Source organism: Colletotrichum paranaense (genome assembly GCF_030867605.1).
Source record: "Colletotrichum paranaense strain IMI 384185 chromosome Unknown Scaffold_11.1, whole genome shotgun sequence".
NCBI classification, from domain to species: Eukaryota; Fungi; Ascomycota; class Sordariomycetes; order Glomerellales; family Glomerellaceae; genus Colletotrichum; species Colletotrichum paranaense.
The window spans coordinates 822,756-836,783 of NW_026848969.1; the positions used below are offsets into that span (position 1 = coordinate 822,756).

The following is a 14,028-nucleotide window of genomic DNA, read 5'->3' on the forward strand; positions in this document are numbered from 1 at the left end:
CAAACAAGCATCTCTCCAGTCGAGATCCCCCAATTTCTAAAGGCCTAAGCAGATACTGCAAATCAGACAGCCTTCAGGAACAGTAGTGCGGCGAATGACGGAAGAAGGAGAGCGATGTAACGGTATCGACCAGGGCCAAGCTTCAACCCTTCAACGCTTGATTGCGGCTCACAAATCAAGCTCGTGGGGACTCGGAGCGTGTCTTGGTTGCTATACGCTACTTCGTACTGGCACTGTACTATTACGGCCATCGTAACCGGTGCCCTAGCAGAGATCCAACAAGTCTTTGCAAATCCTGCCATTCAGGCCACTTTTTGCTTCTGCAACGCCTAGGGGGCCGGTTCTGATTCACGAGAGACTCCCCTGCTTGTCAAGAAACGACCCAGGGTGCATCGTTGCACTTCTGAAATTTAGACTTCATCGCTTCGCGCATGCTCATCCTTCAAACGCCATCCTGGCACCTCACTCTTCAAATGGGCGGCATCCCACTCGTCACCAGCGTCTTGGGATGGAGACAGCCGCGCGCAGAGGGGAAGGAAGACTCTTGTTGGGAAGCGAGAGGCGTTCGCGATTTTGGCCAAGCGCCCTTTTGGGCGGTGTTTCATCCCAGGTTTGACAACCTGTCCTCCGATCAAACCCTTCAACCCCCATGGCTGTTCCACTAACCGCAAGGTACGCGACCTTGGGAATGCCACCACCGCACAAGCATTAACAACACATGCCAGCCAGGCAGGACGGACACTAGTTCCCACGTTCTGTGTGTGCAGAGTACGGGATGATGGCTGGATGCAGCCTATTACCAGGTCTAGCTACCGTCAAGCAGCCACCACCGTTGGGGAGCCGTTCCACCTCCGCAAGCCTCAGTTCTGGAGAGGTACATACAAGAATCCGCCGCGGCGGGGCCGTTCTGAATCACCAACCGTCTGATCAACAGTCGCCCTCCATGGCCACCACTGGCACCCTCAACCGCGAACGCATGGTAGCGAGGCCCATCATCAATCGGCTACAGACACCTTTTCTGCTCTCTTTTTATTTTGGGACCTCGTCTCCGCTTTCCCCGGCTCACGGCTGCTCCGGGGTTTGGCGCGACATGGCACCGTCGTGATGCTTGGCACACACCTCTTCCCATTCGCCATAACGTCTCTTTCTCAAACTGAGGACCCGACTCCCCTGCTCCACCAAACTGCACTGCCCTCGCGATGGATCACAGTCTGTGACATGGCTGACATGGTGACATTGGGCAAAGATAGCGTTCACCTCATTTGTTTGACAAGACGTCTCAATTCCTTGGCACTGTGACCTCATGGGTGCAATCTGTGCCTGCTCTACCTGCGGCATGATATTCCGAGGGATCTGGATCCGAGTGAGATTCTCAGGAAGCTTATACTCTATATCAACCCAGCCCGATCTGGCCTTGATTTCGGTTTCTCTTCTCTCGACACTTTCAAGTCTTCAACACAACAACATTTCTGGTTCAGTTCCTTCTCTTTGGCTGGTCCAGTCTTTCCTTGAGTGCCTTTCTCATTTATTCCATTCTCACATTCCATTCTCTCCAGGTTCTGTGAACCCTTTTCAGTTGTAAATTATACCATCAACTTTTTCTTCATCTCTTTGACTAGAGACATTCAGCACTCCTTCAAAATGAAGAGCTCTATCCTCCTTTCCATTGCGGCCATCGCCGCCCAGGTCATCGCCCTCCCTACCCAGGAGGACCGATCCGTGGCTCTGCCCGTCCGAGACCTGAACTTCCCGGCTCAGGTTGATGTTAGGCCTGTTCTGCGCCGCGCCAAGGGCGAGCAAGGTATGTCAAAGAAACTCGCAAATCAGCGTCCGGAACTCATCTAACTTTCAACGCCAGCCGGTGACAACGCCGACGTCCAGCAGGAGGGCGAGAACGCAGGCGAGAACGGAGTCGCCACTAAGAAGGCCGCCAAGGACGCCGCTGCTGCCGGAGGAGCCGGTGCCGCTGCCGGTGGTGCCACGGCCGGAGGAGCCACAGCCGGCGGTGCCGCCAACAACGGAACTGCCAACGCCGGAGGCAAGAAGAAGGGCAAGAAGGGCAAGAAGAACGCACAGGCCAAGGCCGCGGGCAAGAAGAACAACGCTGCCGCCGGTGCTGCCGGAGCCAAGAAGAACAAGGCCAAGAAGAACAACGGTGGCGCTGCCAACAACGGAACTGCCAACGCCGCCGACGGCGCTGCGGCTGGCGGAAAGAAGGCCAAGGCTGCAAAGGGTAACGCCGCTGCCAAGAAGAACAACGGAGCCGACAACGCAGCTGGCGGCGCGGCTGCTGGTGGTGCCGCCGGTGGTGCCGCTGGAGGTGCTGCGAACAACGGAACCGCGAACGCTGGTGGCAAGAAGAAGAACGGCAAGAACGGCAAGAAGAACAACGCTGCTGGAGGCGCCGCTGCGAAGAACAACCAGGCAGCCGACGGCAACAACATCCTCTCTTCCATCCTCGAGAGCGTAAGTAGCCCCAGAGACGCATGCCATTGAACATTAGCTAACATTCGCTTGCAGATTGGTGGAGGCGCTGCAGGCGGAAACGCTGCCAACGGTGGTGCCAACAAGGCCCAGGCCGACCCTCTCGCCCTTCTCAGCGGTCTTCTCGGACGTGACGAGGAGTCAGCCGACCTGGAACAGCGCGAAGAGCATGACCTGGCTGAGCGTGACGACCACGAGCTTGTCCAGCGCGACGAGGAGGAAGCCGATCTGGAGTAAGCGGGAGTGGACGCTCGAGTGTTGAGCGGCTCCAGATGCCGGGGCCCCAGGGCAACAAGCCGAGTCGGAGCCTGGGACGGTTCCCGGCGGTCCCAGCGATCACCGGTGCGGTCTTTGACGGGCTCGACCGGTGGCAAGTCTGAAGCAAAGGCAGCTACGCTGGTAGAGCTGTTTCCGAGTGTGTATGTCTCGAGGTCGGAAAAGAAATGAATTTTTTGTTGGTGCATACATTTTGCTAGCCTGATCTCGCTTGAGATATCAGTAGGCAGCTGTTCCTGTCGTCGCCAAGGGTTTTCTGAGGCTTATGCGGGAAACTTCACTCAATGGCCAAGGGGTCCTTGGGATTTGTACAACTCTTTGTAATGTTCCGGGACAGTTTTCATTTGTAGGAAATTGAGTAAAGGTGTGCACCGCAGTTTTTAGGCCAGATCCCCATCCTTGAAAAAGATTAGTTGTGATACCATGATAGTGAGAATTCGACCAAAGATTCTTCAAATGAGTATTATGAGAGTGTGGTGCATCATAGACTGTCGACTGCATGTTCATGAGTGCGAGTTCATGATGCTACGCAAAGAATGTGAGGACAGGTACTCAGCCGTGAGGGAGGGAGCTGAAGGGCCCCAGCGGAGTCGAGTCAAGCTTAGAATCTTGGTAGCGGTGATAGACAGGGGCACATCCAGGGACGACCGGGGTTGGAGCTCCGGGGCCGGCGGTCGGTCATCGACACGTGAGGCAGATGATTGGCAGGCGATAAGGCGCAGATTAGCGGCCCCTCAACGACTCCCTGTCCATCTTTTTAGAGTAGGTAATTGACTTTTGCTCCCTACTCTTAGCCTCCTCCTCCACCTTGCCAGCAACGGCTGTCGACCAACAACAGCAAGACACCACGCGTCCACCCAGGTCTTGGCCTCGAGAGCAGACTTGTCCTAGGAGGGGAGTTGGTCCGGCTTGTCTTGCGGTTTGTTCGGCTCTTCGGATCACCTTGGTTGCTACTCCTATCATGGTTGTAGTGTTGGAAATGACACGCTGATTGTGTATCCAGTCTCTCTCTCATTGCCTATCTCTGCACTCCGTATGGATATACCGTATAGATATGACCCAGGGTCAGAAGCAAAGTTGCTTTCCAACGTTCCGCCGCTCGCCTTTCCCCCACACACCCGTCTCCCAATTCAACCTTTTTCGTTATGCTTAGGCCGGGTTGTTCCCCACTGAACTAGACACCAGCTAGGCCACTCTCCCGCCCTCGCAGGAAACCTTCACCTTCCCGATTCAGCAATGGCCAACCAATACAGCGCCGCGATGGGGGGGTTGAAGTCAATCAAGGCTAATGCGGGGCTCATCTAATGTCTCTGCCGGTGCCGTTAGCCCAGGTTTCTTATGACAACCTGACAAGAACGTGCCAGGCACGCATCGCTCTAAGAGGTCAATTGATACGACAGGACCCCTGCTCTCCGCTCTCCGCTCGACGGGAAAGAATCATTGTCTTGCCGTTTCCCTCCAGTGAGGATGTCCCGCTGGCCTTACAGGCTACAAGTCAAGAGATATCGAGTGCGTAATATCGGAGCTGGCCGCGCCCTCCTCTCTCTCGTTGTCCAATCTTATCGCGTACATGGACTCTTGGAGCGCATCCGACGCGGGTTGCTCACATGCAAAGCAGGCAGCTCCCGCGATGCAAGGGCGGAATGGATCGCTGGATCCCGGGGGACCCAGCGAAGCGATATGGTGCAGCTTTCTTGGCACTTTGCAACTCTCTCGGCTCGATACGACCCTGACCAGGGGAAACGGGACCGCAATCATGGGCTGAAGAGGTTCAGCTCCATCCTACATATAGTGGCGACTTGCCCCGCGACGGGAGTAAACATGGACGATCCCTCTCTTGCTCTTGTGTGCTCAGGACGTTGCGATTCCAGAGAGAAGAGTGAATAGCTTCCGTAGTCGTTTGTTCTCGTTTTGACGCGGTGTACACTGTCAAGATGAAGGTCGCCTCCCTCTTCCTCTCCGCCGCTGGCGCCGCCTCGGCCTTGACCATTGCCGAGATCAACGGCAACAAGTTCCTCTCCCCGTACAAGGACCAGTCCGTGACCAACGTCACCGGTCTTGTTCTCGCAAAGGGACCTGCCGGAATCTGGATCCGCTCGACGACGCCCGATGACGACGCTGCCACCTCCGAGGCGCTCTACGTTTACGGCAGCACCGTTGGCGCGAACTTGACCGTAGGCGACCTCATCACTCTGGATGGAAAGATCCAGGAGTACAGGTACGATACAGTCTTGGGCTCTCAAAGACACGTAGAGTTCCTCTAACAAAACAATTAACAGGTCCGCCACGAACTACATCTATCTCACAGAGCTCAGCTCCCCCAAGAACGTCGTCGTCGTTTCAAAAGGTAACGCGGTCACCCCGCTCGTCATCGGCGTCGACACCCTGCCCCCGCCGACGGAGCAGTACAGCGGCCTCGACGGCGGCGACGTCTATGCCGTCCCCAACGCCGTCGCCAACATCTCCACCGAGAACCCCGTCCTCAACCCGGCCCTCTACGGCCTCGACTTCTGGGAGTCGCTGAGCGGCGAGCTCGTCACAATCAAGAGCCCCGTTGGCATCTCTCGCCCCAACCAGTACGGCGACACCTGGGTCATTGGCGACTGGCCCGTCACCGGCCGCAATGCGCACGGCGGTCTCACCATGTCTGACAAGGGTATACATCGTCTGTCTTCTCTGAATCATACAAGTCACTAACACGGCAAACAAGACTCCAACCCCGAGGCCATCATCATCGGCTCCCCCCTCGACGGCACAAAGAACCCCGAGTCCAAGATGGGCGACGAGCTCACCGAGATCACCGGCATCGTCACAAACGCTTTCGGCTTCTACCGCATTCTGCCCCTGACCGGCATCACTATCGCAAAGAACGCCACCAACAACGCGCCCGCCACCACCCTCGTCAGCCGCGGCGACTGCAGAGGCATCACAGTCGGCGACTACAACGTCGAGAACCTCTCTCCGACCGTCGCCCACCTCCCCTCCGTCGCCGCCCACATCGTAGACTACCTCAAGACCCCCGACCTCGTCTTCGTCCAGGAGATCCAAGACGACAACGGCGCCACCAACAACGGCGTCGTCTCCTCCAACCTCACCCTCTCCACCTTGACGGCAGCCATCGAGACCAAGTCTGGTGTCGCGTACGACTGGGTCGTCATCGACCCCGTCGACGGCAAGGACGGCGGCCAGCCGGGCGGCAACATCCGCGTCGCGTACCTCTACAAGCCCGACGTCGTCGAGCTCTACAAGCCGAACCCGGGCGGCGCCCTCGACGCCAATGAGGTCCTCGAAGGCCCCGCGCTCAAGTACAACCCGGGCCGCATCGACCCCACCAACACCGCGTGGGACGCCAGCCGCAAGCCCCTCGTTGCGCAGTGGCGCGCCGTTAACGGGCCCGTGAACAAGACCTTCTTCACCGTCAACGTGCACTTTGCGTCCAAGGGCGGTTCCTCGTCTCTGCACGGCGACCCCCGTCCTCCCGTCAATGGCGTCGTGAACCCGCGTATCGAGCAGGCTAAGATCACCGGCGTGCGTTAATTCCTCACCCCCTTAAAACTGCAAAAGAGATTCAAGCTAACTCTACAAATTCTAGTCCTTCATCGCCGAGATCCTTGCTCTCGACGCAAACGCCCGCATCATCACCGCCGGCGATTTCAACGAATTCGCCTTCGTCGAGCCCCTCAAGGTCTTCGCTTCCACCTCGGGTCTCATCGACCTCGATGAGGCGGTCGGCGTCCCCGTCGAGGAGCGCTACACCTACGTCTACGACATGAACGCGCAGGAGCTGGATCACATGTTTGTCAGCCCCGCGCTGGCGAACAAGAACGGCACCGCGTACGAGCACATCCACGTCAACTCGTGGGAGCTGTATGATGATCTTGTTAGCGATCATGATCCTTCTGTTGCGCTGTTCAATGTTTGTGGATGTTAGGTGTAGTTTCGCTATGTCGAGGGGTATATGTTCTTGTATATATGATTGTGGTGCTGAATTGAGATGTATATGAGATATGAGAGTAATACGTAATGCCAAAACGAAACCACCAGCCCAGAACACCAAAGCACGTGTCGATACTTGAAGAACAGACAAGCCTGCCTGACCCCTACATACAAGCTACTCAAGAAGAAGAGATCCAACTAAATTATACGGATATCCTCCCAAGGGACATCCTTCATATCTTCGTCGTACGTATCAGTAAGGGTGAATGCTTTCTCCAGAGGAAGAAGCCGCGCCTCTGTCTCTCTCACAAGATCCATCAGCGGCTCCCATTTTACCTCGCTCACAAGATCCGGTGACGCCGGCTCCACCTCAGGGGTTGTAAAACTGCCAGTCAATTCCGTCCTGGTTGACTTTCCTGTGGCCCAGAATCCTTCCTCGCCGCCATGTCCTTCTTCATCTATTTCAGAGGAAGGGGGATCGGGTCTGGGAGATTTCTCATTTGCCAGAAGGGTCCATGAATTAATGAAATCGGCCGCCCAAGTGTTGAGATGAGAGTCGTTCGATTCCCCGTAGAACCAAATATCCTCAAGAGGCTCCTCGACCTCAGGGAGCTTCCCGACTATCAAATTCAAAGAATCGTGCGCCCATGGCACGGTCTGTCCTGGGAGCGTTCCCTTGCGAAGAAGGACGCCACCGTCCATCCGTGACATATTCTCGAATGTGATGATCTTTTGATCCAGTCCCTGACTCAGAAGCACTTTGACAAAAGGCTGATATCTACTCTCCCGAAGAAATCTGTCGAACTTGTAGGAGGATTTGAATTTTCCGTGGTCGTCGGAGTGTCTACACCTTTTTTGGAATTCCTCCAGGAAGTGGCGTATATGAGGTTCGCGGAGATATGCCTCATCCCATGGAACACTGCGCTGATAGCCACCTGACTGGTCTCTTTTCGGAACAGCCCCATATTCCCAACCCAAAATCGTCATGACTCTAAATAGATCATGAAAATTTTGCTCCAAATGCACTGTGTTTCGCAGCCCACTGATTGTTTCCCATCTGGTTGGTGTCCGATCCGGATCCTTAATACAGTTCCTGATCCGGGCTCGGAGGCGACTCCCAAGATCAAGTTTTGATGAACCCTTATCATCGGCTTCCAGGTTGCTTGCATGCTTCAATTCCCAGCATACAGCTTTGATTGTGTCCCATGTGACTGTCTCAAACCAGAGTGCTCCGCCGCTCGCGCCTCTGAGCACATACTGCCAAGCAGAGAAAAGAAGAATCATCCTGCGATCCAAACGGTTGATCAAATCAGAAATTCGGGCAATTTGGGGGTGTTTGGCAACAGCTACAAAGCGATATGCCTTGGGTGCCTTCATAACGGGCCGAAGCACGAGAGCATGGTCCTCCAGCCCTCTGATTTCTAAAACTTCGTCGGTCGACTCGGCCCAGTCTGGTACGACCTCCGCCAAACGGGTATCTGAAATACGGTACAAGTGACCTTTCACGCCGCTGGAAGGACCTTTTCGAGATTCAAAGTTGAACAAACAGCTTGAAAGTTGAGACACGAAGCGTCCTCGAAGTTTCATAGTACCATTCCGATCAAAGCGAGGAGTATCTTGAGGTTCGCTGATAAGATATGTTCCTGAATCCGCCTGGGGTAGGTGTGGCCCCATATTGTTCAAGGCGCTGACCGACGACCAGTCAACAACCCACGATGCAGGCAGAGACGAGGTTGATGGCTCAAGTGCTGCAAATATTGGCAGCATGAATGCTGAACTTTGACAGAGCATCCAAGCAGTCAAGCCGCTAAACACTTGGTCCAAACTGAGAGCATAGTCTGCAGTCAACTGGGCTTCGTTTGCTCCTGGGAAGAGACCTAGCAAAGCGTAGACCTTGTCTCGGGGGTCCGTTGCCCGACATTGAAGTGTAGCTTGTAAGAGCTTTGGAAGCTCTTGTAGGTCCATGGGCCTTCCTCGAGAAAGCAAGTGGAACCAATCTTGCTGCTGGTGGAGCTGATTCGATCCATCACCAGCATTTTTGGTAGAGCTGCGGAAATCAAGCCATCGGTCTCCTTTAGTCCCATAAAGAACCCAACAATCTTGCGCCGCAGCTATCTCTTGGATCACCCATACTCTCTTGAAGTATGATCGTTGTGTGAGATCATTGTGCGCAGCCAAAGATCTATTGTAATAAGTGTTCCATTTATCGAAATTCCACGGAGATGAGCTGGTAGAATCCAAGTCATCTTTATCTTCCCCCAAGTAGATCAAAACCCTAGAGGCAGTTGCGTAAATGTTTTGCATAATGCCAACTTGATGGGACCTCTCGCCCACATCATTCTGGTTTATGCAGATGGCGTCGACCCACAATCTCCTCGGTCGATTTTGGTATCGAAGTCGGCGAAGGGCATTAGAACAATTCTTAGTTATGGGTAGGATGTCCCACCGCTCTCCAATGTAGGCTCTCTCGCACTTTGAAGAGTCCCCATTCTCGTCTGCCCACGTATAGGAGAGGGCCTCGTATTCCGGCTTCACAGCCAAGTCTGCGATGTGAAGCTCAATTCTGATAGGATCATGGTAGCTTCCTCCGATTAAATCAAGAAGCCTGGTCTTGCGAGCGACTAGAGGCTGGTATGAATTCTCATCTCGAAAAGGTGAGTCGTTTGTAGGCTTTTGTTGGCTCGGCGTATGTTGGCCAGGATGCGACACAACGTTCCGACCTGCGTCGTTGAGTGAGGAAGGTTTCGGTTCGGCTGACCCTTCTTTGACCAGGCTGGAGTTGGAGGTTTCTCGGTCCACCAAGTTCAGTGAAGATGGCCATGTAAGCTCGAACGTGGTCTTCGGAGCGGGCACCGGTAGTGCTATTTCGGGTGCAGCCCGTGTCCTACCCCGGCGAGGAGCAACGCATTTGTCGCCAGCACAGATTGGTAGACCTAACTCTTCTGAGAACCCAATACTGAGAGACTTGCACGCTTTATCGTGCCAACTAAACATCTTTGTGCCTATTCCACGGGCGAATATCGCTAGATCGTGAACGGTGAAGTCGGGGATAGTTGGAGTTGACAAATCATTAGTGAAGGAATGCCATGGCGGGGTAAATGATATCCGGGACAAGGCTCCTTTTTGAACTGCCCTTGATAGGAAATGGTTGTGACTCTCTTGCATGAAAATTGTATGATAGACACCAGTAACTGCAAGCCTCACTGGTTCAAAACGCGGTTTCCGGCCCATCATGCACACATTGCGCATATTCCACAAATGCCATGCAAGCCCGTGAGTTCAGGCATCAAGCCCGAGCCAGCGAGTGAAAGTTATTACCTAGCATCTCGGTTGATCATATGATGGTTCCAAACCCCCAAGCCCCCTGAATGTCACTTGTCATAATGCACTTCGCCTCACCGAGGCAGACTCGCTGAACCTCTCTGCATAAGGTGACGTTCGCAGCGTGTCCAGACCTTTGTGCCGCCAAGATGGTCCGCAGAGTGCTTCTACCTTCTCATAGGTTGGGTAGAGTAAGGTACATGTCGAGGTCTTCCAAGCCTCACTCTGTTGGTGTATGGCTCGCCATCAGCGCCAACCAGACGAGGCCAGCACCGGTAGGCACGCCAGGTAAACGGGTGCAACATACTGCAGGCTGGAGGCTCGTGAGTGTTATGCATGGAGAAGCACTGTTTTCTGAGGCCATGATTAGTGCCACGCAGATTTTCCAAGAGCCAATGAGAATAAATGGGGTTCAGCTCACTCAAAAGTTCGAGACTATGCCGCCTTTTCTCTTTCGAACAGCTGAACCAAAAGCAACCTCAGCTAAGCTACTGCACATCGTCCTAGTTTTGCCTTGTTGCGGGAGATAATCATTTTTATACCATCCAGTCTCGAGACGTAGAAGGAGTTCATAAACAAACGGTTCGTGACGGGCGAACCAATTCGTCTAGGTTGCATAGAGCCTACGGACTAAAGGCATGTCAGAGATGCGAGGCCCGCCTCGCACAGCCAAGAAGGCAAATTTACGTAAGGTATCTCACATTGAGGCTTGGATCTCCTATGCAACGTCTGTTGATACACTGGGTCCATTCAGCGAATAGTTCAACATCATTCGTGGACCTCTTCTCTCACCCTGAGAGCAATACTCAAACTATCATCTACACCCACCAACACCTCTTCAAAACGCCATTCCCCCAAACATCACAAACCATTAAACCTTACTCTCCCCCTTCGCACCCTCAGCAGTCCCCTCCCCACCCTTCTTCTCCTCCGGCGCAAACGTCAAACTGACGCTGTTAACACAGTGCCTCTCGTCCGTCGGGGTGTCAAACCCTTCCCCCTTGAAGACGTGACCCAGATGCCCGCCGCAGTTGGCGCACACAATCTCGGTGCGCGTCATGCCGAACATGCGGTCCTCGTGGCGGACGACGGCGCCCGGCAACGAGTCAAAGTAGGCCGGCCAGCCGCAGCCCGACTTGAACTTGTGCGTGGCCTTGTAGAGCGGGGCCTCGCAGCCGGCGCAGGCGTAGACGCCCTCGGAAGGGTAGTGCTTGTCGAACTTGCCGGAACCGGGGGGTTCGGTGCCCTTTTCGCGGAGGATGCGGAATTGCTCTGATGAGATGTTAGCTTCATCCATTTCGTATTCTTCGCGGGCCATAGGCACTGCTCGTCTCATGAAAGCCCGGGTTTTTATATGAGAGACGCGGCACATAAGATGAAGTGAGAATGGGCATACATACCCTTGTTCAAAACAGCCCGCCACTCATCATCAGACCTCTTATCGGGGTACGACATCTTATCCTGCTGCGAAGCGGAAGATCCAAACAGAGCGCCCAGGAACGGGATCGAGGGCATGGAAGCGCGGAGCTGTCGGTTCGCTGCGAGAGGCGCCTGGGTGCCCAGGGACTGCGCGGCGCGGACGCGGGAAAAGTTGGAAAAGGTATAGACGAGGGTTGAGAGGAAGGGTGAGAATCGCATTGAGCAATTCTTTCTAGATCGCGAGGTACAGTGTGTCTCACCAGTCTTATGAGTCGGTGAGTTTGAGGCTGTTCTGATCACTTGGTAATTGAAGGTTGAGATTGGAGGGAGGTTTATATAAGAAGGTCGTCTGAAGATGTTACAGGACGAGGGGTGAGAAGTGAGGCAGTGGAGGGCAAGAGTGACAAATCGGAGCTCGGGTTGTCCAATGATTTGTAGCTGTGGCCAGTGAGAAGCTGAGGGCGACCTGTTGCGTCAACGACTTTTGGCGGGGTGTGGTTCTTCAGTGCGAAGGTCCCTGGGGGTCCGGGCTCAGAGCTCTTGGAGAGAGGTCCCGCCACAGCGGCACTGCAAGCGCCACAGCGTGGAATCATGATGGAATCACGGTAAAGGATTCCACGACGCGCCCGTTATCCGAGGATCCACCGGGTCAACCTTTGGAATCCTCACATCAGCATCAGCCACCCATGCAGTTTGGAATCACTGTAAACTTTTGACACTTGAAATGCCGTGATTATTTGATTTGATTTTGTTCTCTGACGGAAGACCTCACATGCCACATCATATGGCCACTAGCAGAACTTCACTGAACACCCGCCCGGCATGAGCTTCACCAACTTTTCAGACGCCTCCTTTCACATTCAATCCGCCCATCCCGCTCAACCGTTGCCTCTCACTAAACGCCATTCCCCAATGCCTTCTTCTCATCTCATCTCATCTCATGCCACTCATGACGTTCTTTTTCCTTGAAAAGAAAACTTCCAAAACGAGCGCTTAAAAGTTGGCCTTGCCGGCAAACTTCTCATTCTGGACAACCTCAACCCAGTAGTTATCAGGATCCAACAAGAACGCAACGTTCTTCATGCGGCCGTCAGTAAGGCGCTTCTTCCAGTTGCACTTCAACTCCTCGAAACGCGCGCACGCGGCGTCAATGTTGTCAACCGTGACGCCTATCCTCTTATTAGTATCCTTTGACCTCACTCAGTTAGATGCAGTGAAAGAAAACTCACAAATGTGACCGAAACCCTGGGGCTGATCATTGCCGTTGTGGTAGCTGAAGCTCTCGTCCTTCTCGGTGCCGTGGTTCCAGGTCAGCTCGAGGATGCCCTCACGCTGCGCCTGGCTCTCGCCCTCCTTGAGGTCGCCGTAGGCCAGGAAGAAGAGGGTGAAGTCGCTGGCCTCGTTCTTGCGGATCAGCGTCATGCCCAGGACGTCCTGGTAGAACTTGAGCGACTTTTCGTAGTCCTTGACGCGGAGCATCGTGTGGTTCTACGTCCACAGAGGGTATTTGTTAGCGGTTCCTGCGTCAAAGAGGGCCCAAAACAAAGACAGGTAGTCTCACCATTCTGTAGGTGGTCACATCCGTAGTGGTGATACTCTCCGTCTGCTCAATCGGCTTCTGACCGATAATCTCAACCCAGTACTGATCGGGATCCAACACGAACGCGATGTGCCGCATCTTGCCGTCCGTCAGCTTCTTCTTGAACGCGTATCCGGCGTCCTCGAGGCGCTGGCACGCCGCCTGGATGTTGTCGACGCTGATGCACGTGTGTCCGAACCCGCGGTGCGGCTCCGTGTTGCCGTTGTTGATCTTGTAGTCGGGATCATTCTCGGTGCCGTAGTTGTGCGTTAGCTCGATGATGCCCTCACGGTCGAACGTGCCGTTGCCGGCGGACCGCGCGTTGGGCGAGTCGTAAGCCAAAAAGTAGAGGTCGAACTTGGCCTCGGGCTGCTGGATCTGCTTGATGACCTTCATGCCGAGGGTCTCGTAGAACTTGACTGTGACGCTGGGGTGTCAATAGGGGTGCTGGGGGATGAGTGGTGATGTTTGATGCGTACCCGAAGCCTTGGGGTCCTTCACTCGGATCACTGAGGTTCATTAGCAAATATTCCTGAATCGGTTATCAACCAACTTACTCGAGTGGTTGAACTTGTAGTTCTTGACATCTGTCGTGGCAGCCATGGTCGCGAATTGACTGATTCGTCCTAAAGACACAAATTGCAATCAGCTACATTGTATTCTGGCGATGAGACAGAAGAGATTGGGAGCGCCAAGCCATTATACAAGACTCACCGATAGGCTTCGTGATAAGTGTATTCTGAATAAGCTTAATTCTCTGCAAGGCTCGGAGGGTGTTCATAGAAGCAGCAAGGTTGGTTCATGCAATGGTTGCTTTCAGGAAGTTTGGGAGCGGGGGGGAGTCTTGACAATTATTTCGGGGATCGAAGCTGCATCAGATGGAGCCTTTTCGGATATAACAGTTGGAAAAAAAGTGCATGACGATTTGTCACTGTCGAGCTGGGCTCCGTCTGTCTTGTCGCAGCTCCTTGTCTGAGCAAATAGCTTACCCCGCCACGAGAGAGCTGCCCCTC

At 54.2% G+C, this 14,028-nt stretch overlaps 5 protein-coding genes across 5 annotated transcripts; 2 read left to right on the plus strand and 3 right to left on the minus strand.

The window, feature by feature from the left end:
* Positions 1–1,641: 1,641 nt before the first annotated feature.
* CPAR01_12603 (uncharacterized protein) lies at positions 1,642–2,721 on the plus strand (the record flags this gene model as incomplete). The annotated part of the gene is made up of 3 exons (XM_060496858.1): positions 1,642–1,801; positions 1,859–2,466; positions 2,521–2,721. 3 exons carry the CDS (start codon positions 1,642–1,644, stop codon positions 2,719–2,721), a joined length of 969 nt encoding a protein of 322 aa, XP_060344391.1.
* A 1,973-nt stretch (positions 2,722–4,694) lies between these two features.
* On the plus strand, positions 4,695–6,691 carry CPAR01_12604 (endonuclease/Exonuclease/phosphatase; the record flags this gene model as incomplete). Its single annotated transcript, XM_060496859.1, has 4 exons — positions 4,695–4,978; positions 5,040–5,416; positions 5,471–6,288; positions 6,353–6,691. 4 exons carry the CDS (start codon positions 4,695–4,697, stop codon positions 6,689–6,691), a joined length of 1,818 nt encoding a protein of 605 aa, XP_060344392.1.
* Positions 6,692–6,894: 203 nt separating this feature from the next.
* CPAR01_12605 (uncharacterized protein) lies at positions 6,895–9,690 on the minus strand (the record flags this gene model as incomplete). The annotated part of the gene is made up of 1 exon (XM_060496860.1): positions 6,895–9,690. One exon carries the CDS (start codon positions 9,688–9,690, stop codon positions 6,895–6,897), a length of 2,796 nt encoding a protein of 931 aa, XP_060344393.1.
* A 1,198-nt stretch (positions 9,691–10,888) lies between these two features.
* CPAR01_12606 (SelR domain-containing protein) lies at positions 10,889–11,655 on the minus strand (the record flags this gene model as incomplete). Its single annotated transcript, XM_060496861.1, has 2 exons — positions 10,889–11,289; positions 11,418–11,655. The coding sequence occupies 2 exons, from the start codon at positions 11,653–11,655 to the stop codon at positions 10,889–10,891; spliced, it is 639 nt and encodes a 212-aa protein (XP_060344394.1).
* Positions 11,656–12,429: 774 nt separating this feature from the next.
* On the minus strand, positions 12,430–13,618 carry CPAR01_12607 (lactoylglutathione lyase; the record flags this gene model as incomplete). Its single annotated transcript, XM_060496862.1, has 5 exons — positions 12,430–12,605; positions 12,666–12,924; positions 12,998–13,434; positions 13,495–13,524; positions 13,573–13,618. 5 exons carry the CDS (start codon positions 13,616–13,618, stop codon positions 12,430–12,432), a joined length of 948 nt encoding a protein of 315 aa, XP_060344395.1.
* Positions 13,619–14,028: the final 410 nt, after the last annotated feature.